The sequence below is a fragment of the Mustela nivalis genome (genome assembly GCF_964662115.1).
Source record: "Mustela nivalis genome assembly, chromosome: 12".
NCBI classification, from domain to species: Eukaryota; Metazoa; Chordata; class Mammalia; order Carnivora; family Mustelidae; genus Mustela; species Mustela nivalis.
The window spans coordinates 31,257,692-31,282,078 of NC_139031.1; the positions used below are offsets into that span (position 1 = coordinate 31,257,692).

At 38.1% G+C, this 24,387-nt stretch overlaps 1 protein-coding gene across 3 annotated transcripts in view; it reads right to left on the reverse strand.

Moving 5' to 3' along the window:
• Positions 1 to 24,387, reverse strand: part of CFTR (CF transmembrane conductance regulator) — a 169,696-nt gene that overhangs the window by 2,612 nt on the left and 142,697 nt on the right. For all 3 annotated transcript variants that reach the window (XM_082692270.1, XM_082692269.1, XM_082692268.1), the window contains 4 exons: positions 18,559 to 18,714; positions 9,683 to 9,772; positions 1,248 to 1,420; positions 311 to 416 (listed from right to left, as the gene is read on the reverse strand). In XM_082692270.1, coding sequence (XP_082548396.1) covers positions 311 to 416; positions 1,248 to 1,420; positions 9,683 to 9,772; positions 18,559 to 18,714 — 525 coding nt within the window. The remainder of the gene's footprint in view (positions 1 to 310; positions 417 to 1,247; positions 1,421 to 9,682; positions 9,773 to 18,558; positions 18,715 to 24,387) is intronic.

Here is a 24,387-nt window from a genome sequence, read left to right on the forward strand (position 1 = left end):
TAGTTATTAAAAAGCATCAGGACTTAGACTTTATTATGACTTGATCCCCAAATAAACATCAAATGTATAGATGTTTCAATTTATTAATGTAACTTAATAATGTGCTGCTATTTTAGATTTACAGGATTCCAACCTCACCTCAGAGCTCAAACTTGTGCAGCTCTTTTGAGCAAAGTTGGGTGGCTGTGTGATACTTATTTTAAGGAATAACCGATACATTGTTGTGTTGTGATTTGCAGGAACTCCTATGTAAGATGTGGTTAACAAGAATGAAAGGAGAAATGAGATCTTAAGCAAATTATAAACTCACCAAAAATCGCTGACATTCCAACATAGCTTCTATCCTGTGTTCAGAGAGGATTACTGTGCAATCTGCAAATGCTTGTTTTAGGGTTCTTCGAATGATTTGATATGTTCTAGAAAAGAAAGAAAATACCACAGTAACATCATAGATTCTCAATAATCTGCCCTTACCTTTGATGACGTACTTATTTTCCTATTGATTTGGTTCTTTAAATTACTTCTCTTTCTTAAATAATTCTATTAACATAGTCCTGATATAGAGTCAGCCACAATCAACTTTTCAACTATGGGGTAGATCCTAAGTTTCCATAAACAAACAGGACAGATACTTTGAAGAAAATGTCACAAGTCAATACATTTTATTATCATGTGGAATCATAAGTGGTTCTTTTTGTGCTATAAAAATTTCTTATTGTATAAATAGCATAGAAAGGAAAATCTTAAGAATCAGATTTGCCTATGTAACTAAATATTTCCTCGTGCGTTGACAAGGGGGTAAATTTGTATGAAATTCCAAAAATTACACACAGAAGAGAACACAGGGTTCTTATACCAGGAAATAAGCACTTGTGCTCATGTCAAATAGTGACTTTTCTACTGGGCAATCATTTCATATCCTGGGGGGGAAGGGTGGCCTCCCCTTGCAGACATGACCCCTAATGAGAATTTGTATCAATATGAGGTAAGCATCAAAGATTCTGCTCCCTAGGGCACCTGGGTGGCTCAGTTGGTTAAGCAACTGCCTTTGGCTCAGGTCATGATCCTGGAGTACCAGGAACAAGTCCCGCATCCGGCTCCCAGCTCCACGGGGAGTCTGCTTCTCCTCTCTCATGCTCTCTCTTTCACTGTCTCTCTCTCAAATAAACAAATAAAATCTTTAAAAAAAAAAAAAAAAAGATTCTGCTCCCATCCTGGTATTTAATAGCAGGAATTCTGAAACTCACATTGGATCCAAATGAGCACTGGGTTCATCAAGCAGCAAGATCTTTGCCTTACTGAGAACAGATCTGGCCAAGCACATCAACTGCTTGTGGCCATGGCTTAGGACACAACCTCCATCCACCAGGACAAAATCAAGCTTCCCAGGAAACTGCTCTATCACAGATCTGAGTCCAACCTGCAGAAAAGAAAGAGGGAAAACACTGTGATTAGAAGGACAACTTAGATACCAGAAGGTTAAAGACACTTGAGAGGTCAAAAGTTTCTATTTCACATCAACGACCCACCACTCTTGCTCTTTGGGTTTGACTGAACCAAAATCTACATATAATCATGGCAGCTCTAAAGGATAAACCTATGACTGGGTTCAGTTCCATATTTCATTCAGGAATTTTTAAGTGAGTGCTTATTCTGTGCCAGGTGCTCCAAGTAGGGATCAAAAAAATGATAAATGGCACATGGCCCCTGCAAGACTCAGGATTTATAAAGACATACACAAATAATTACAATTGAATATGCTAGAAAAGATAATCTGTATATAATGCAGTTATTTGTATATTACAACAGATTCTTTTGTTCTACCTTCCATCCCCTACTCTGTCATAACAGAGCGTTAAAGGTATGAGAAAAGAATTGGGGAGCTTCCTCAATTCATAAAAACTTTTTTTTTTTTTTTATTTAAAGAAACTGATGAAACTATGAAGTAAAAAAAAAGAAGTTAACATAGTGGTATATAACTAGGAGATTTAAAGGTACTTAGATCTTGAGGTGGAATATGCGAGTTGTGTTAGGGCCAACAGCTTACTTTTTCAAGCTAGATGGGAAATAATAAGGTGAAAATGTGAACAAGATATAGAAATAAATTCTTTCAAGATAAAACAAAAATTATTAAATCTTTGTCTTTTATCACTTACTCAGATAAGTATGCTTTAATACTTTTTTTTCATCAAATATTCCTGAGTGTTTGAGGGCCAAAGAGATACATGGATGATTGTTCCTACCCTTGGGGAATCTGGGATTTAGTATTGGGAAGGAAGATATAATACTAATTGTAATACAGGCAGAATGGGATTATGGTTTTAGGACAGAGCCCCAGGTTCAGTGATGAATTCACTGATGGCCCATATCATCATGTCTGATCAGCAAACACTGTGTGTCCATGACAGGTACTGCACGTGATACTTCTTTCCTTGGCTGGGCTCTCATTAATGCAATCTCACTTTGTGAGAATTCATTAATTTTGAAAAGAGTTTCTGAGATGGTAGGGAAGGTAAACATATTAATTAGACAAGGTAGATTAGGCTGATGTATCTTAGAAGACTCAAATGTAAAACTGCTTTCAGATCCAAGGATCTGAGAATGTGAATAGAGACACTGGGGAGGAGTCAGAGGACCTGTGTTCTTTTTTCTCATCTTCATCTTTTTGCTTTTTCTTGGATTCAGTCTGTGAACTTTCTATGGTCTCTCCCATCACGTACCTCCAGGCTGTACTTTAGCTACTATTCCATATCTACCCTCTTTGTAGGAATCTCAAAAAAAAAAAAAAAAAAAAAATTAGGATGCGCCTGTTGTTACCACTGCCTCACAATAGAGAACATTTTTTCCTTCTTTGAACATATATTCCTTGGCTTATGATAAGCCACATACTCTATGACCACTTATTATCATGTGTGGGAACGTCTCCCTCTTCCTATCTCTTGAATATCAGTCTTCCTCACCCCTAACAGTCCAAATTCTCCTTCTGAGAACTCATTCATTTTTAGGGTATTAATAACCACTGATAAGCTAATGATTTTTCAAATCTTTATCTCTAGTCCCGGCCATATTCCGAATATTTCTTAAATCCTTCACCTGGCTAGCCCCATTTTGGTGCCATCATTATCCCTTAAGCTTCACACGGTAAATCCCAAGGGGTCAATCTATCAATTGACCACACAAACACCCCAGGGATCCTTCTAAAATACAGAGTTGACCACCTCATTTCTCTGTTTGAAACCTCTTCCTGACAGAATAAAAAGCAAGCTCTCTCATGTGACATAAATGGCATCCAGAATCAAGTCCCCTCCACTCTTGCTTCCAGCAGCAGCAAACAGCTTGTAGTTCCCTATACACTGCGACATACCCTTCTAAATATCCCTGATATTTAGGGATATTTAGAAGGGCAGTCAGGCATGAAGCCATGGCAGTATCTGTGTAAGTTTTCCCTGTTAGACTGCTTCCCGAGGGTAAAAACATATGTTCTTTAGCTCTATGTCCCTCATGCCAATACTGGGTGTACTGCCAGCCTCAACATTTGTTTACTTGTTCAACAATTATGTACTGAGACCCTAGACTGATGGCCCAAAAAAAGGTTGAAACATGGTTTTGATGATCATAAAAATGAATCCAAACTTAGGAATGATACCTGCTAAGTGAACAAGGCCTGATTTTGTTCTGCCAATATAGAATGCAGTCTAAGACAAGCCACTCCCCCTGTGTGCTCTCTTTTTCTCATTTTTTAAAAAGATTTTATTTATTTATTTGACAGACGGAGGTCACAAGTAGGCAGAGAAGCAGGCAGAGAGAGAAGGAAGCAGGATCCCTGCTGAGCAGAGAGCCCGACGTGGGGCTCCATCCAAGGACCCCAAGACCATGACCTGAGCTGAAGGCAGAAGCCTTAACCCACTGAGCCACCCAGGCACCCCTCTTTATCTCATCTTTGAAACTCTATAAAATCTCTTGAAAATAGAAGTATAAAATTAGAAGTTCCTTAACACTAATAAGAATTTTTTATATAATTTTTAAGTCAAATTAACTATCAGGAAAAGTACAGATTAGATGGATGTTAACAAGGATTATCATGGTGGTATTTTCACACTATACAATTATCAAATGATTATATTGTACACTTGAAACTAATACAGTGTTATGCATCAATTATACTTCAGTTAAAAAATAAAAGTACTGGTTAAAGATTGCAGTTCCGAAGTCTAACAGAAGTGGCTTTGCATCTGCACTTCACTCATTTGCTGATGGTATCAGGTGTGCTACTGTAAGTCTCATTTACCTCCCTTGGAAAAAATGGGGAAAATACTAGTATGGACTTCAAAAAACTATAGCATAGATTAAGTGAGATAATTTCTGGAAAGAGATTGCCACACAGTGCTGAACATGGTAAGTACCTAATCCATCCTAACTAGTAGTACAAATTGGGAAATCCCAAGGGCAGGGGCCTGGTCCTGAAATACTACCCTGGTAAGACAAGATTTGCAAGATTTTGCCTTCATAAGTTGCGTTGGGAGGTGCACTAGCAGGAAGTACTGCAACATTATTAATTTATATTATACCTCTAGTAACAACATTGAGGTATTGGTGAAAATGTGGTTGCATATACGGTATTCTCCCACAAGATCCATACCAATCTTATAGTCTTTTCCCAAGCCCTCTTACTATCTTATATTTTGTGTGTGTATTTTCCCAAATGAAACTATTTCTTAGGCAAATAATTAAATACTTAAATATTTATCACTGTCAATATTTGGAGAACAAAATTATAAAAATAAATGAGAGTGAGACATAACAATCTAGGGTCAATTCTGCAACATTCCTATCTCACTGTTTTACTATCAAGTAGAGTAAAAAATTTTTTTGAATCACATTCACTAGAGAAAGATCAACATGAGTTAGTAAAACTTTAAGTTTTGAAGTAAGTGCACATTTGACAAATTTATCAATTACCTATTTTACACCAGATATTGTGGTAGGTTTTAGAGAGAAAATTGGGAGGAAGACAGACTAATAATTGTTTTTGAAAAGATACAAAGTTATACTCTAGGTGTAACCAACTTTATGTGCTGGTAAGAATGGCTTAAATTAGCCTGAAGATTATTTGAATGTAAATGACTATTGAGTCATGCATTCTTTAATAGGCTCTTAATGAGGGTTTATTAAATTCTAGGTACAATGGCAGACCCAGGGATTCGAAGATGAATAACACTAGGCCCTTCCTTGAAGAAATTCATGGTCCAGATAGGGAGAAAATTAATATGTGAGAAATTACTGTAAAAGTGCTGTGAAGAAAAAAAAAAAGTATTGAAAAGGTAATTGCCATAGAGATAATCTTAATTGTAGCAGAATTCTTTATATGTTAACATGTACATAATATATTCATACATATTCCTGATATAATGTCATTGATATATATCACAAATTATTTTTCAGTAGGTTTAAAATAAATATAAATTTTCACTTATCTCTGTCTAAACAAAGGTAAATTAAAATTTACTAGAATCCAAACATTTCTAATTAATTTTATCTTAACTTGGCCTGGAAAGTAAATAAAAGCATCAACAGTTTTTGGAAATAAAACTTTATAAGAAAAGAATTTGCCAGCTTAACCCAGTTGAGCTGATAAATCCTGTATTTACAAGGAAAAATTTTTGTTTTGTGACATATCAAACTAAAAAAAAAAGTACTACGGTCTGTAAAGGACCAGACATTTTCTTCAAAATGTTGACTCTGCTATTGCCACACTCTGGAATGTTATTATGTAGCAAGAGTTTGCTCTTGTGACAAGAAAACATGGGGAAAGAAAACAAAAAAGTGAATTGTGTTTGGACTGAACAGTCCATTAACAGGCAGCTATAAAAATAGACACTCTCAACACCTTTAGGCACTTCTTTTGTTGCTCTGCAGGTTTTCCAAGGCAGATTTTCAAGTTAAAAGGCCACTGTGTCTCCTACTTAGCTTGCTCCTTAAAATAACTTACCTGACTATCCATGTGTTAGGAAGAGAACTACGTTAAAGGTATCGAGAAAGCAAACAATTACCAAAAAAAGCTTTCATTCTAAAACTAACAGATGTGCGGCTCCAACCATGGACTAAGAAAGCTCACTTCAGTAAGAGCCTGTGAACCTGAAGTCCAAGCAGGCAGAGAGAGCTGTTCCTGCATCCACCAAGCCCCTCAAACTGCTCAAGGCTCAGAAGGCTCATTACTAATGGCAACATCTGCCGCATACCAATCACAAGGTTGTCTTTGTGATATATCATAGGTGAATCAGTTGTGAATAAACAAATGAATCAAATCATTCATTTAAAAAATGAATTAAGCCATTTATGTATTTATTCAATCAACCAATATTTACTGACCTCCATCCACAGTCCAACCCTACTGTAGGTACTGGAAATACTGCAGTGAATGGGACAGAAATCCCTGTCCTCAAGGGACTTCCAATCCAACGGGGAACATGGACAAGTTAAGAGGTGAGTCTATCCCACGCAAGGAATGTTATGAAAGAGCTGAGGGTACAGGGCACAGTGAGGAGGGGCTCCTCCTCAGGACTGCAGGGTGTTGGTGTTGGAAGAAGGAATATGTAAAAAGAGACCTGAATGATGAGGAGAAGCAGGTGTGAAGGGCTGGCAGGGTTTCCCAGGTGCAGAGAACAGCATGAGAAAAAGCGTCGGGAGGTGAGAGAGCACATGGTACTTTAGAGGAACTGGATCATGGTAAGCAGGGGGAGGCTGGGGCATGAGTTTAGAGAGGCAAGCAAAGATCAAATCATGAAGGACCTTGGAAGCCGCCTCAAGCAGGGTGGACTTCATTTAAAGGATGATAAAGAACCCTAGGAAGGGGAGAAACAAGCAATCAGATAGGGTTAAGACAGATCACCAGAGATACAAAGAGCAGACTGAATTGTAGGAAGCCAATGAGAGGGAAACCAGTTAGGAGGCTATTTCAAACATCCATTTGAGAGTTAGTAGTGTTATCAGATGGGAATGGAAAAATTCTAGATATTTGCAGGAGATGGTATTAATAGGACTTGATAGGTGGAGAGAGGTGAAGAAATTGGGAGTTAAGAATAAGTCCCAGGTCTTGGCTTTGGGCACCTGGGAGGTGCTGATGCTATTTTTTAGAATTAGTAAGACAGGATGGCTGTGTGCACTGGGGCCGAAAAATTTACTATGGAAACAAGGTGCTTGACCACTCTAAGATGTCAGGTAGGGAACTGATAGGCAGATTTGGGAGTCACAGCATCGTGGTATTAGAGCCAAGAGGTTGCATGAAATGTTCCAGGAAGAAGGAGTAAAATAGGACTTCTATACGGGCAAACACCAACCTTTAAGAGATGGCTAGGTGAAAATAGGATCAGATAGCCAACAGTCAGCTAACACCTATTATTCACCAGGCACTGTTCTTGCCCATTATATGTGTAAGTCAGGAAAGTTACAGCAACTTTATCAATTATGATAGGGGTCTATTTTTTTTTTTCCCCTCTTAGGATTCAGTCTCTTGAAATTCTTTTTGGTCTACACAGCTGATAAAGTCAGTGCCCCTGGGGAGAAGTTATCTGGCTCGGAGGCATTTGGGGATGGGAAAATTAGACCATCTCAGTGTGAGGTCTCAGACAGAAACCCTTTTGCCCTCCTTTGCGCTTGCTTTAAATTCATCCAAGAACGATGAGTCTCAGTGTGCCAGGACGAAGGTGTGGGCCTAGGGCACAAAGAGTAAGGAAGCTATTTATGCCAGCTTTGCTTCTAAGCCTTAGAACTAGTAACTAGGCATGATCCTCATGGCTTCACAAAATCTCGTCCAGATCAGCAAGAATAAAGTTTCACACTGGAGTATGTGGCCAAATGCAAGGTAGGAATAAAGTGTTTCTTGGCCTGGTGTTGTCATCATGTGCACTTGTGATTTTCATTTGGTGGAAAACTGAATCATTAAGGAGGTGCTGTTGAGATAAGATTCAGGTGTTTGGCTAACCTGTTACTCAGTTCATTTTCCTGTACTGAAACAAGTCACAACAAGGTCACAGCGAGGACTAGATGAGATGCCATGTGTCCTGGTTTGCCCCAGACAGTACTGGTTTATGCTTTTTGTCCCAGTATCCTGTCCAGTTTAGAAACTGACACACCCCAAAATGTTCCTGTTTGGATAAATTATATGATCAACCATGTGGACAAAAGCCCAGGACTTGTAACTTTTAAACCAATGATTTTCTGCTTCTCAGCTCCTCTGAACCCTTGCTTATTTGTATGCTATGTTTGGGCCTCCTCAATAGAAAGTAATCATTAGTATTCAAAGCACATGACATGAATGTAAGGACAGCATCATCTTGGTTTATGAGTAGCAAAGTATTTTTTTTTTAAATCAGTAAAAAAGACTTAAATAAGGGTTGATCAAATGTAAATACAGACAGGTAAAATTTACGCACTACAGCAATGTTAAAATTTTAACCATGTTTTCTAAAATTTTAGATTATTTTTATGATCCTGATTCCTATAAATTTTATTGTGACTTGGCAACAGTTGCAGATTTTATAAAGCCTAATGTCTTCTTCCGCAGTTTCTGTCCCACCACATCGTGTTCCTATAGCTCATTCTCTGAAGTCACATCAAAAGATCTTCAAATGAGCCACTTGCAATTTAGTTAATGTTTTCTTTAAAATCCCTGTTTGTTGGGTAATAAGGAAACTTTGATAATAAAAATAGTTAATCTAACTGTATTTTATGAGGGGCACATTAAGGTTGGGCACTCAGTGGGTAAGTGTTTAACACTCACAAGGCTGTCAAAGCTCCTGGCAAGACCCAGTCCAAAGGGAAGCACAAAAGGGAAGAACATTTGGGATAAACAGAATTGGGCTATAATAAAGACCAAAACTATGGGAAATAGTGAAATAAAGTTGTTCTCTAAGAAGACCTTTGAATCTCAGTGTTCTTGAGGCTCATAATTACAGTCTGCTACCAACCAGGGCTTTGGATGTAAGCCTCAAGCTTAATAGAACAGTTTATGTTTATAACCGCCTAGTGGGTAAATACAGGGGATTTATTATTTAGGAATTTCAATTCCATTTTAATCCATATATTCCTAATATGGCCCTACTGACCTTAAGGGATGGTGTACGCCACAACTAGGTCATGTGACTTTTTGCCTAGAAAGACTCATAGCCACATCCCCTTAAAGCAACTGACTCCTGGTGACTTCCAGAGAAGGCTGCGGCCATTTGCAGGTGCTCTAGAACGATCATCATTTCTGAACTCATGCTTCCTAGAGAAGTACATCATGTTAGGCTAAGGCCTCTCCTCATGCTAGGAAAGCTTCAGAACCAGAAGAGGGTGGATGAGAAGATGTGGAGAGATGATACTTAGAATCCCAAATAATTCTGGTGCCCTGTAGGGTGCCTGGGTCTCTCCCAGTCTATTGTTTCACTGACATACACTGGTAGGGAAGCAGGCCAATGCAGTGCTACCTCTGGGGTCTGAGAGTGGGGGACTCACCACAGAGGAAGAGGGAGGCCTAGTGCAAAGTACTGGGGGCTCCAGGTATATTAGTGTTTTCCACTCGAAAGTTATACACATACCTACAAGCCTAAAGGTTACCATGTAAAATTATCTTAGCTATGACAACCACTCCTGCGTGTGTACAAGCTACCTCTTTCAAAATTAATTTAGTAGGCATCCTTACCTCATCTGCAACCTTCCATATTTCTTGATCATTCCACTGTCCATAGGGATCCAAATTTTTTCTAAATGTTCCAGAGAATATAAATACTTTCTAGAGCAATAAAGAAACAAAAGAGGAAAGTATAAATAACATAAACATCTTTGTATGTTTCCACTATTTTATTGCAAAAATACTTGAAGCAGAAAAAAATACTTTAAAATCAAGTGTCCATATACTTACCATCTACTTTTCTTAAATTTTATTTTTAAGATTTACGTATTTACTTGAAAGAGAGAGAGAGCATGCAGAGAGGAGGGGCAGAGGGAGAGAGTTCAAAGCAGACTCCATGCTGAGCACAGAGCCCAACATGGGGTTCGATTTCAGGACCCTGAGATCATGACCTGAGCCAAACCAGGAGTCAGACGCTTAAGTGACTATAACACCTAGGCACTCCTGGTTTTCTTAAATTTTAAAATTTTATCATAGTTGCTTTGTGTCTTCTTTAAAGAAATAAAACATTACAGCTACATTAGAAGCCCCTAACAAACACTTATCTCATCCCAATTTACTATCTTGTTCACATATGTTCCTTGGATTCCTTTGATAAATCTAGCTTCTTAAAGGATTTTGAGATTGTTTGAATGTACAGACAGTTTCTTTAAGCACACATGTTCATCTGGTCTGTAAACCAAGGCACACCTTGACTTGCACAGCCAAGAGAAAGCCACAACTTAGGAATCAGTGCAAAAATGGAAGTTGAGTCTTTGTCTAAGTGAGATCACGAACCAGATGTGGTGGAACCCGCTGAGTGGACAAAATGACCATCTAATGTCCTGCCAGGAGAAATGCACAATTACCCCCCTGAGTCACTTTCCTTGACATATCACTGTCTACTCAGGGCTACCTGGGGGCTAAAGAAAATGTTTTAAAAGAAAATCACTGTCTCACTGAGAAGTGCTGATGTCACAATACTAATATTTAGTCCTCTTTTTGTGCATACGGGTGAACTGAAAAATACTTTTGATGTTAACACTCAGAATAATATTTTCTTTGCCTCTTTTCTTTTGCCTTTGATTAATATCCAGTAGAGAATTAAGAACTACACTTTTTAAGTCTTCGTTTTCACAAGCTGCCATATACTGAGAGAGAAAGCTCAGCATCCATTTCATCTAAAAGGAACTGCACAAGACAGGTGGGTATCTGCACCTCTTGGATAGAACAAGAGTATCCTCACCATGGCAGTCAAGTTCAAAGAGGGTCACATTAAAGACCTCATTCTCCAGTGCACAGTTTAAGGCTTAAAGAACAACACTGCACCAAATATCTCAGGAACCATCTGCAGAAGGAAGAAGAAGACTGATGCTGGTATTTCTTAACCTGCATCAAAATCATCTTCCTGGGGCACCTGGGTGGCTCAGTTGGCTAAGAGTCTGACTCTTGGTTTTGGCTCAGGTCATGAACTCAGGGTCATGAGCAGGGAGCCTCTTAAGATTCTCTCTCCTTCTCCCTAGCCCCCCGCCCCCCATTCCACTACCCACTTGTGCTCCTGCATTTGCTCTCTCTTAAAAAAAAAAAATCTTCCTTTGGGGGCACTTATACTGCTTTACAGAAGTGGATATAAGGGATGAATATATAACTCATAAGACAATGGATATATTTGTGTGTCTTCCTCCTAGCTTCCCAGGAAATGAAAGTAATGTCCAAATAAGCTAAGGAGAGCAGACAGACAAAGAGCATTATCAGGGAATTCTGATAAATGAAGAATAAAATAAGAAGTGGCTCTAAAAACTCGAGTCAATTCATTATTTAAGCAATGGGGTTTATTTAGTACCTAAAGTTCAAAGACTTACCAAGGGAATTTTGCTTTTTATAGTTTTTTCCATTTTCTTAAATATTATAGTTCTTTATATAAAAGGTTTCTTGCATTACTGAGAAAGACAGGAAATAACCATTGTGAGGTTTACCAAATATCAGACAATGCATGACACGCTTTGGAGAAGCCATCTCCATTGGGAACCAAGCAGACAGAATACAGAGCTTCGTTTTATGGTAGATTTGCCATAGGCTAGGTAAGGTTCTTAACATGCATTATCTCTTTTCATCTTCCAATCAGCGTAACAAAATAAACCCTTTATGGCCCACAAAGAAATTGAAGTTGGGAGACTTAAGAGACTTTTCCGACATCACTTAGCCAGTAGATCATAGAGTTAGAATTCAAACCCAAGGGTATTTGTTTCCAAATATGTGCTCCTTATTACCACAATGAAATGTCTCAAGTCCTAGGCAGATCAGTTTTTATTCCTGATCTGGGACTCGGGAATGATTAAAGGTTGGGCAGAAGCAGCCCAATGGGTCCATAAAGAGCCGATCATTGCTCAGCAGCATAGCCTTGTGTCAGTATCACTAGCCATTCCCTGGCAACAGGCTCAGTCCCTGCACCTTGAAGGAAGAGGCTTGCTTCCTCTACCTAGGCAGAACCAGAGATGAAGGGTTTTTATACAGGTTACAATGTCTTTGTAACCTTCAAGGATATTTATACATCCAGTGGAAGAGAACACTAGGAGATTTTAATTTGGCCAAATGGAATAATGTCATTATTCTGGAGGGCCGTGGGGTGGAGGCCAAAGGTATCACGACAACAGAGCCACCACAGAAGTGATTAAAGGTAATGTGACTTGCAAAGATGCTGTAACAATGCAACTCTATAGATAGGAACCCACGCTCTTTGAGCCTCTGTGTTCTCACTGTCAAATGGGAGAAATGGCACCTTTCTTCTCAAACCTACTCTACCTATAGGCTTTCCCATTTTGTTAAGTGTATGGCAACTTCACTTCCTCAATCCAGAAACTTTGGGGTCATCCATGACTTCTTTCTCCCTGGTCCTCCCAAATGGAATTAGTCATCAGTACTGTGCATTTTCCCCTCAAATATATCTCAAATCCAGTTATTTCTCCATCCCTACTGCCACTAAAGAGTTCAAAACACCAATATTGTGCTCTGGAACACTGCAAGAACCTTCTAATTGATTTCTTCCTTTTCTCTCTTGCTTCCCTTCCAGTCTATTTTTATTTAGCAACCAAAGCAATTGCTACATATCTAAACTGGATTATCATTAACCTTTGGTTTTCCATTATACTCCAGGCAAAATGTAAAGTCCTTCAGATGGCCTGCAGACCTACCTGATTTAGCCCCTTCTACTACTTCTGGCTCATTCAGCATCCTGCTCTGTCCTCTCCCCTTTTCACCCCATCCACATGGCTTTCTTTCACTTCTTCAGTTTCTTTATAGATTCCTTCATCCCGCTTACGAATCTCAGCCTGTACATTCTTCCCATGGCCAGTCTTTAAAAGAATAATAGTAACTACCCATTAAAACTTTGATTTTTCTGTCATTGTTGGAAATGGTATACCTAACTTTATCTCGTGACAGCTTAATCATTTATACAAAAGATTTACCAAGTGGTTGTCAGTATGTTATATGCTCATTTTATTTAAAATAGATACATATTCAAAATTGTGAAGGAGACAGATGTGGAAACTGGACATCCAAAAGTCTTAGATGTAGTGGATTTGAGACTACCCAGAAATTCTGTAGGTCTTTTGTTTATAGTTTATTGTCTAGCATTAAAGTAATGCTTTCATTTTATTTTTTAAAAAATGAACTGAATGGACCGGTTCAGTTAGAATTAAATTTCATACAATTAACTACACATTTCATTCCTGTCTTATAAATAGCATCTCTTCCTTTTGGAGGTGCCAGCCAATGTCTTGGTTCTGTTTTCTAAACTGTATGAGGTTTCCACAAAGGCATCTTAGAGAGGTCCTTGCAGGTGACCTACGGCCTTTCCCCAGGTTTACAAATGAAACAGCCAAGGCCCTGAGAAGTTATGTGGCTTGGCCAAGGTGACACAGTCAGATGGATTAGACAGCAAAAAAATACGGCTGAAATGAAAAATCACAATGCTCCTCTCTTTTAAGAACCTACTCACCAATAGAAAAAAGGGGATGTGCAAATATTTGATATTTATTTAATGTCATGGATGTATAGCACAAAGAGCAATTCTTGGGACTCCAGGAAGAATGAAGAGAGCACCATTGTTCACTGGCTGACTAATCTCTTTCCTGGAGCTGATTCCTCTACTCCTCAACTCCATGGAGCCCGCCGGGCCTACGTGGGGTGCTCACATACCTCAAAGGGGCTTATATCCCACTACAGCAGGCAGTAGGCTTTAGCCTTGGATGTCAAATGAAACAAAAAGCAATTTGGCTTCCATGGTGATTGAATACAGCATCAATTAAATTAGTGGGAGAAATATTTTGCTTTGGCGAGAAGGGAAATATATATATGCATATATCATGTAAAGCTCTATTAAAATGTGGCCCCAATGCTTATAAGCAGCAGAGTGGCTATGAGCTTACCTTCTCGCAATGTCTGTAAAATTTTATTGTAAGTTGAATCTATACAACAAAAATCTATTCAATTTGAACAAATCAAGATTCTAAGATTGCATTATAGAATGTCTAAAAATAAGTTGTTTGGCTTTTAAGAATACCTATTAATGAGAACAAGGTGAATAATATTAGAAATGTTTCAGATTTGGGTAGAGACTAATTTTATAATGTTAAGGTACATATTATTTACTTATATGTAAATGACTGCATGTTGGATGTTCAAATATCTGGTTCCTGTAAAGTCATTTAATGTGTCACAACCTTTTATTCTACAACTTTCCAGTATACACTTATTAGAGATAGCATTTTAAAAAATGATTTCCAGATCTGACCAAATTATTAAAATTTTCAAGTTTTTCAGCTCATAAATAAAGTTGTGTCATACTACTATCTATACTAGCTATTTTTCTCTTCTCCCTTTTTTTCCTAAGCAAACTCCACCTGCAACATGGGGCTCAAAGTCACCACTCTGAGATAAAGAACCCCCACTGCACTACCCACTGAGCCAACCAAACACTACTTCTCTATTCATTTGAATTTGGCACCCCCCTCCCCACCATGGTCTTTGCTATAGTCCAAGATCTCACCACATCACAGCTGGAGAGTTTCTCAGCCCATCCCCTGCCTCTCAAGCTCCTTCTCAGAAGCCGGTCCTCTACACACTGCTGTCAGCAGCAGGCACTTCCGCCACCCCTTCACTCTGCTCTTCCTGGCTCAGGAAGAGTCCATTCCTTCCTCACAGACCCACGTCAGTACTTACCAAGTCTTTCCCTCTTCCCTAACACTCCCTAACAAGTGGCCTCTCCTGCCTTTTGTACCCCAACTTTTTCTAATCTCCTTCTCTGTACTTGTTCATAATATCCCTGTCTGTCTGGGATCCTGGATTATCCTTTCCACCACACCCTGCCCCCAACTTTCTAAAACCTGCAAATGTTATGGCCCATTATGACCCACCTTAACTACCACTTTCTCTATGAAACTGCCTGTATCTAATTTGTTCCTAGTAGTGGGAGGAGAAAAGGAAGGATACAGTGAAAGTGAGCTGGTGGAAGCAGCAACAATAGGGCTTCCGGCTGTCCTCAGCCTCAGAAGTACTCACAGCACCCCTTGAACAGGTGCCCTCTTTGACTCTTAACTATATCTAATTAACTATCTTTGGTTTATCACTTTGGTTTCTTCTTTTCGTCTCTGACTTCAATTTTGAACTTCTCATTGGAGGCTCATAGGTAGGATTCGGACCTCAATATCTTTCACATAACTATAGAATCTATAGCATATAGAGTTATAGTATGCTATAATTATAAGCTTATAGGAGTTTTACAACTAATTATTTAATTATTAATTGTTATTATGCTGAATGGGAACTGCTGCACTCCCAATTCCATTTCTCAAATCTAGAGATACATGTTTTGGCCCTATTTAATACCCTTCACAGCAAAAGACGTTCTAACTCTGGCAGACAGTCATATGTGGGCATGGATTATTTTCAGGTCATAAGGTCTCATTGCAGGTATAACTGATCATTTACTTGAAACAGCTTGCAGCCTTTCAAAGTCCTAATTGAAGTTTTACAAGTACGTTTAAAAATCATTTTCTTGTCTTTCAAGAATAAAGTACTCTACAAAGTTCAAGGCTAATAAACAATTTCAAGTCTTGATATTCAAATTGCCTAAGGCAATGGGGCTCTGACTGGAGAGCACACTGTCTCCCCTTCATGCCATCAGACAGAGCTCACAAGTGAAGTGAGCCAAATTAAAGAAGGCCCCACCTTGAAACATACACAGTACCCTTTTCTCTAGGCTGGTGAGTTCTCCAACATTGCTTTTTAGCTATAGTGTGTGCACACAAACACAAACACACACACACACACACACACACACACACAAAGCAAGAATCTGCCAAAACTAATAACATCTTGTGATTCTACAGCTGATTTCTCAGAATCACTATGATGGAGAGAAAAAGTTTTTTGTCTAATGTTTGTTCCTGTTTAATATGTCTCAAAACAAGTGACTATTTGACCCAGAGGTATCTGATGTTTCCAAGTCAGAGATGCCCTTGCAAGGTCAGCAAGATGGAAGGAAGCAAGATAGAAAAGCAAACAATAACAGTTCTTGGATTTTTTTTTTTACCCTTTCTTCCTTTTCTTCTTCTTCTTCTTCTTTTTTTTTAAGATCAAACTCCAGACAAAGAAAAAAAAATCACTTAATTTGAACTTCTAAAGGAAAGTTAGGAAAATAAAAGCATCTCCTAGTTAGGATATTAAAAAGACATGAGAAGTTTGCCCTCTCTCTTTCTCAGTCATTCACTTAATGTTCTCAAGCCCACTGTAGAAAAAGTAGGACATTCTGTCTTCAGATATCCCTGTGATACTAGAAGACAGTCCCAGAGGCCTGGGTCATAAAAATGTTGAATGAGATGCACCAGTTTTAGCTTGATCACACATTTTTGAAGGCATATCGCAAAGTATTTCTTGTTTAGTTTGTATAATTTTATAAAGCATGGGACGCCTGGGTGGCTCAGTTGGTTAAGCAGCTGCCTTCGGCTCAGGTCATGATTCCAGCGTCCTGGGATCGAGTCCACATTGGGCTCCTTGCTCGGCAGGGAGCCTGCTTCTCCCTCTGCCTCTGCCTTGCCATTCTCTCTGCCTGTGCTCACTCTCTCCCCACCCACCTCTGATAAATAAATAAAATCTTTAAAAAAAAAAAAAAAAGCTTGAAGCCACAGAGAGGGAAAACGAAATAAAAGCAAGTTTGGAAGATTCACTTCAGCAGAAAGAGAAGATAAAGAATTTTCATAACTGGTTCATTCAGTTTTCCTTTAGGTCTTGTATACTTAGATTTCTTAAATAAAACACATAATTTTAAAAAAATCTATCACACGGCAGATAAACTAAAGGATCCCCAGTAAAATTTAATATTTTTTAGAGCAGTATTTATACTAATACATAGATCTCTATGAATAACAAGAACAACAAAACAACAACAACAACAAAACTGAAAGCTTCGCTACTGCTTGTTAAAAATGGGACCGGGAAACTTAGAGTCAAATGAATAGCAACGCGTCTTGGACAACCGGACAACCAGACTCTATTCTGTGTTCTTCAACATTGTTATCTTGCCTAAGGCTATCTCCTCGGGATACTTGTATTCCCAGTGTTTCTTTATCTTTAGACCCTCTGACAATCCTTTTTTTCTTTCTGAAAAACAATACTGTTTTTCAAGGGTTCGACCAGGATTAAGCTTCTGGCAATATGGCAAAGTCTAGACAAAAAAATTAAAAGCATCAATCTAGCAGCTACAATATTTAGTGCCTCATTAGGTGAAAAAAAGCAAATGCTCCACTAAGGTAATCTGTCAAGAAATACAAGCTTTTTTCTCAGGCTAGATTTATAGTCCATCTATCTGGAGATGTTCCTGGCATTTGAATTTTGTGTTAAATGTAGAGAATTGTTAGAAAGTGCTGATGGAACTTGGCCCATCAGTACAAAGGGAGCAATGTGATTACTAAAGCAGGGTCTATGCCCACAGAGAAGCAAGCAAATGTCAGTAGGAATCCAACACGTGCCTTTCAGATTTGGCTCTAGGAACGACATTCCTTGGTTTCCACTGAGATCATTTTAAACTGAAACTGCTATTTCTCTCATATATAAGAAATCCTCCTCTGCAATGACACAGAGAGAATGCTACTAAGCCAGGGAAGCTAGTGATCCTTTGTGACCGGAATCAAAGAGTGACATTAAAAAAAAAAAAAAAAAAAAAAAAGCTACAGATTAATCTGACATGCTTCATTTTATCCAAAGAACAAAAAACAATCATTATACTTTCTATTTTCAATTCCACTACTTCATGCTTCCAACTGTTTCTTATTTCAGCAGCATCATTTACATCTTGCAAAGCATTTCTCAACCTGCTGGGATTGCTAAATTGGAGCTCAGACCACTGAAGGAGGGGAGAAAACACTGATTAAAAACAAAAGTGCCAGGGTGCCTGGGTGGCTCAGTGGGTTAAAGCCACTGCCTTTGGCTCAGGTCATGATCTCAGGGTCCTGGGATCAAGCCCCGCATTGGGCTCTCTGCTCAGCAGGGAGCCTGCTTTCCTTCCTCTCGCTGGCTCTGCCTGCCTCTCTGCCTACTTGTGATCTCTGCCTGTCAAATAAATTAAAAAAGAAAAACAAACAAACAAAAAAAACAAAAGTGCCATGCTTCCATGTGGATCGTGTCTTCTGGGAAAGGCTGTCAAAACTATTAATAGTTCAATCACTGTATGGCAGAGAGTTCCAAACTTTTAGAGATAGTTTCCTTTTTCCCTACGAAAACACTGCATTGCAGAATAAAAGATAGCAATAAATAACAAAGATTTTTTTTTTCTTAAGTGTCAAATAATGGTAAAAAATATACAGTCTTCTTCTTCCTTTTTTTTTTTTTACTGAGTCTTTCTGATTTACCTGTGGGATCACTCCAAAGGCTTTCCTCCACTCTTGCAAAGTTATCGAATCCCAAGACACACCATCTATTTGGATTTCTCCCTCAGTGTTCAGCAGTCTCAAAAAAGCAGATAACAAAGTACTTTTCCCTGATCCAGTTCTTCCCAAGAGGCCCACCTAGAAAATAAGAGTGACAGAATCACTCCTGTGACATACAGATACCATGCAAGAAATATAATCTGATATTATAATTCACTAAAAAAACATTGGAACTGTGTTTTTGTTTTTAATGTCACCAGGGGAAGATTTCAACTTATTCATTCAAACCTTTCGGTAACACTCCCAATTCTGTCCAGTAGTGACCTGGGGCAAAGCAACCCTGGAGAGGAATACGGAAAGTGGCCATAAGGAGCTGGACTCATAACCCTGGAGCCTTCATTTATCGCTGACCTTTACTAATGGCATATAGGTTAAAAATACCCATTCTGCATCAAGGAAAACAAAGATACAGTGTCTCAATGCATATCATTTCTAAGGACAGCCTTAAACCAAAAGCAGGAACCTATATAGCTTGATCTTGTTCCTAACATGAGTATGAGCTTGAAAATTAATGAATCTGAAAGAGTTCTAACATTCAGATACTGTCCATAATAAATTAAGTACCAGTTTAGGCCTGACAACAAACAAGAAAATCTTCAGTGAGCTCTGTGTTCCCAGAGAAGGCAGGCCAAGCCTTGCCATTTTGTGGATAAGTACTTGGACAGTTGTCAAATCAAATTCTTACATCTACCCTGCCTGGAAGGAAGAGAACTTGGAGAAACAAGAGATATTAAGGAAAAGAAGAAGAAGAAGAAAAAAAACTATTCTTGTTTCCAAAAGACTGTTAAGAACACAGAATAGAAGGGACAATGCCATGCATTGCTAGGGGAGAGCAGGTGCTACAGGGAGCCCACTGGGGCCCCACCTCTGTATTCCATGTGGGTTCACATCCAGCACTTGGACGAAGATGCTTTGAGTGGGCAGAACATTGTAGCAGTCATTAACTGAACACTGAAATATGGCCCAACATTTAGTAGCACTGAATAAATGTTTACTTCCTTCCCCTTCCATGACTTCTGTTTCTCTTTTATCATTTAGATTTTTTTTTTACAGAACAGCTGAGCCAGTGGTCTTTTAGAGTAATGCTTTTTACACTATCTGTGGCAAAGGACAGTTTCATTTTGATTTGGTTATTTTTAGTTTCTGATCCACTGCATATCAGTACTTTAAAATAAAAGATAATAAAAATGAATTTCAACATGCTTACTCTCAGTTCTTATACTTATCAGAGACCACTAACAGGTTATAAACCAGAATAAGTTCATGGACCACAGTGAAAGCTTTAGAGCTTCCAACAACCCATGATAATAATAGCTTATTGAATACTTGTTAGGAAACTGGTAATAAACTAGGCCTTTGGAATAAGTTGGAAAATAATAATGGTACCATGTCTTGTTCATAAGAGCTCTGTAATGAACCTTTTACAAATGTTTATTCTCTGAGACAACTGAGAAAATCAGATAAGCCAAAAGTTATACACAACACCCTTTTGATGTTCCTCACACAGCTAATCAGAAGCAGCTGTATTTACTTTTTCTTGATTATTACTCGTGTTAGCCCTAAGGGTTGAAACTCAATAAGGAGAGGGTAGTCTACATGTTTCCCACTGACTTCTCAGCATCTGCCATTGTGGGTGCACATGAAGTACTCAATAAATGGTTGTTTGGATTGACTGAGGGTCAGGTAGATGGAAGGATGAATGAATGGACAAATAGGATATGGATTAGATGGATGGGTGGGTGGGAGAAGGGATGGGTGGAAAGAAGGAAGAAAGAGAGGAAAAGGGAGAGAGAGAAGGCAGATGAATGAATAAACCTATTTAGTTGATCTAACAAACAAATGAATTTAGTTAATTTTGGTCAAATACCAAATCAAGTTTTATTTAAAAATCTTGTGAAATTTAATATGCATCCCTCCATTTTTGAATCAGCCCATGCTATACAAATATATTCATCATATGCCATGATTTTTCAATCACGACAGTAAAGCTTTTATAAGTAATCTGAATATGCCTTGTGAAGGTGAGGTATAGGAGATGGCAAGTTCAATAAGAAGAAGTGATTTTGCTTTAAAGTCATATCACAAATTTAATCAGACAACAAAAAGAAATAAAAGGCATCTGGATTGGTAAGGAAGCAGTAAAACTTCCAATATTTGCAGATGACATAATACTCTAAATAGAAAACCTGCAAGACTATTTGCTAAATTTCTAGAACTGAAACACGAATTCAGTTCAGCTACAGGATACAAAACAAATGTACAAAAATCTGCTGCATTTCTATATACCAAAAATAAAACAGCAGGAAGAGAAATTAAGAAATCAATACCATTTACAACTGTACCAAAAATAATAAGATACCTAGGAATAAATCTAACCAAAGCAGTGAAAAACCTCTACTCTGAAAACTACATAATACTGAAGAAAGAAAGAGAAGATGACACAAAGAAAGTGAAAGACATCCCATGCTCATGGATTGGAAGAAAAAAATACCATTAAAATGTCTATACTACCTAGAGAATACTACACTTTTAACACAACCCTTATCAAAATACCAATAGCATTTTTTTTTTTTACAGAGTTAGAATAAACAATCGTAAAACTTGTATGGAACCACAAAAACCCTTAATAGCTAAAGCAACCTTGAAAAAGAAAAGCAAAGCTGGAGGCACCACAATTCCAGACTTCAAGCTCTATTACAAAGTTGTAATCAAGAGACAGTACAGTACCGACACAGAAACGGACACATAGATCAATGGAACAGAATAGAAAACTCAGAAATGGACCCACAACTATGTGGTTAGTTAATCTTCAACAAAGTAGGAAAGAATATCCAATGGTAAAACAAAAAACAAACAAACAAACAATACAAAAAAACCAGACTGTTCAACAAATGGTGCTGAGAAAGGTAGAAGACAACATGCAGAAGAATGAAACAGAATCACTTTCTTACACCATACACAAAAGTAAATTCAAAATGGATTAAAGACCTAAATGTAAGATCTGAAACCATAAAAATCCTAGAAGAGAACATAGGCAGTAAATTCTTTGACATCAGCTATAGCAACTTATTTCTTGGTATGACTCCTGAGGCAAGGGAAACAAAAGCAAAAATAAACTATTTGGACTCCATCAAAATAAAAATCAACAAAATTAAAAAGACAATGACAGAATGGGAGAAGATATTTGTAAAGGATGTGTCTGATAAAGAGTATCTAAAATCTATAAAGAACTTACAAAACTCAATACCCCCAAATGAATAATCAATTAAAAAATGGGCAGAAGGCAAGAATAGACATTTCTCCAAAGAAGACATTCAGATAGCCAACAGACACATGAAAAGATGCTCAATATCATTGATCAGCAGGAAAATACAAATCAAAACTACAATGAGATGTCACCTCACACCTGTCAGAGTGGCTAAAATCAACAACACAAAAAACAAAAGGTATTGATTGGCAAGGATGTGGAGAACAAAGAAACCACCTGCACTGTTGGTGGTTGTGTAAGCTGGGAGCTCGCTTTTGCAGCGCATATACTAAAACTGGGGATGCAAACTGGTGCAGGCACCCTGGAAAACAGTATGGTGGTTTCTCAAAAAGTTAAAAATAGAACTACCCTATAATCTAGCAATTGCACTACTAGGTATTTATCAAGAATACAAAAATACTAATTCAAAGGGATACATGCACCCCAATGTTACAGCAGCATTATCTACAGTAGCCAAATTATGGAAACAGCCTAAGTGTCCATTGACTGATGAATTGATAAAGATGTGGTGTACATACAGTGGACTACTATACAGCCATAAAAAAGAAACCTTGCTGTTTTCATCAACATGAATGAAGCTAGAAAGTATTTAATTTTCTCTCTCTCTCTCTTTTTTTTTTTTTTTTTGAGAGAGAGAGAAAGAGAGAGCACGAGCAGGGGAGGAGCAGAGGGAATCTCACTGAGTGTGGAGCCCAATACAGGGCTTGATCTCACAATCCTGAGATCATGACCTGAGCCAAAACCAGCATCAGAATCTTAACTGCCTGAGCCATTCAGGTGCCCCTGGAGCTAGACTGTAATATGCTAAGTGAAATAAGTTAGTCAGACAAGCATAAATAGCACATGCTTTCATTCATATGTGGAGTTTAAGAAACAAAACAAATAAGCAAAGGGGGAAAAAAAGAGAGAGGGGAAAACCAAGAAATAGACTCTTAACTATAAAGAACAAACTGATGGTTACCAGAGGACAGGTAGGGGGTGGTGGATGGAAAATGGATAAAATTAAGGTGATGGGATTAAGGAGGGCACTTGTGATGAGCACTGGGTATTGTGTGAAAGTACAGAATCACTGTATGTGCACCTGAAACTAATACCACACTGTATGCTAACTAACTGGAATTTAAACAAAAACTTTTAAAAATAGATAAAAAATAATAAAGTCATGTCACAAATTTTTTACAAAAAGTACCCTGAGGTCCAGACCTCTATATCATTAGCCAGGGTTCTAATAATTAGGATAAATGACCAGGTTCCCTTTCAAGAAGCAAATATAGAATGTTTTAGAGAACTCAGTTTTTATGTTGGTATAAGACTGAATTGAGAGGCAATTTGTAAATCTTTTGTTTAGCTTTAAAGTTTTGTAGCTATTCTCTGGTTCTTCTATATTATTAAACTGCTGATATTGCATTGTGTCTGACAATTTTTAACAGCAAGGAATCTTACTTGTTCATACCTAACAAAGTCTTCTTGTTTATATAATTGGCACATGATTCTTTTCCGGGATTTGTTTTTCCAGGCTTCTCAGTGATCTGTTGGATAAGGCCAGAGTACTTCCCACAAATGAGCTTTTAAGGTATATCCTAATTCCAAGTCAGTGATTTCTAGTAACTTCAGTGAACTTCCTTTCTGAGAATTTTGGATCAAGATAAATCAAAATATTATGTGGACAGCTAAACAGTGTTGAATTTGGTGCTGGCTGTAATTGCATTGTACCATGAATAGAACAGTCTCAGTATAGGGGTGCCTGGTGGCTCAGTGGGTTAAAGCCTTTGCCTTCAACTTGGGTCATGATCCCAGGGTCCTGAGATCGAGCCCCGCGTCGGGCTCTCTGCTCAGCGGGAAGCCTGCCTCCCCTCCTCTCTCTCTGCCTGATTGTGATTTCTGCCTGTCAAATAAGTAAATAAAATCTTTAAAATTAAAAAATAACAGTGTCAGTACATTCTTTTCAGAGCACTTGATTCATGATTTTAGTATTGCAACAGACTAAAACCTACTATAATTATTTTTCATCTTCTATGGTCTCCAGAAATCAAGATACCAAATAAAATGAAATTTAGATCTCCAGTGATAATAGCTTTACCTTTATATATTTATTATTAATGAATCATAATTTTTTAAAAGATTTTATTCATTTGACAGACAGAGATCACAAGTAGGCAGAGAAGTGGGGAGAGAGAGAGAGAGAGAGGGAGAGAGAGGGAGAGAAAGGAGGAAACAGGCTCCCTGCAGAGCAGAGAGCCCAATGTGGGGCTTGATCCCAGAACCCAGGTGCCCCAATGAATCATAATTCTAACAAGTTCTTGAGAATATGCTCCTCATAACTCCAAGATAAATTACTGAATAAGATCTAGCTACTGAATAACAATTTTTATCAAGATAGGATGCTATGTGTATTTAACAAATCAAACAGACATGTAAGTGTATGTGCTGCTATGATCTGAACCCTTGATTTTGAAGAGACTACAAATAAAGAAGGCAGGTAA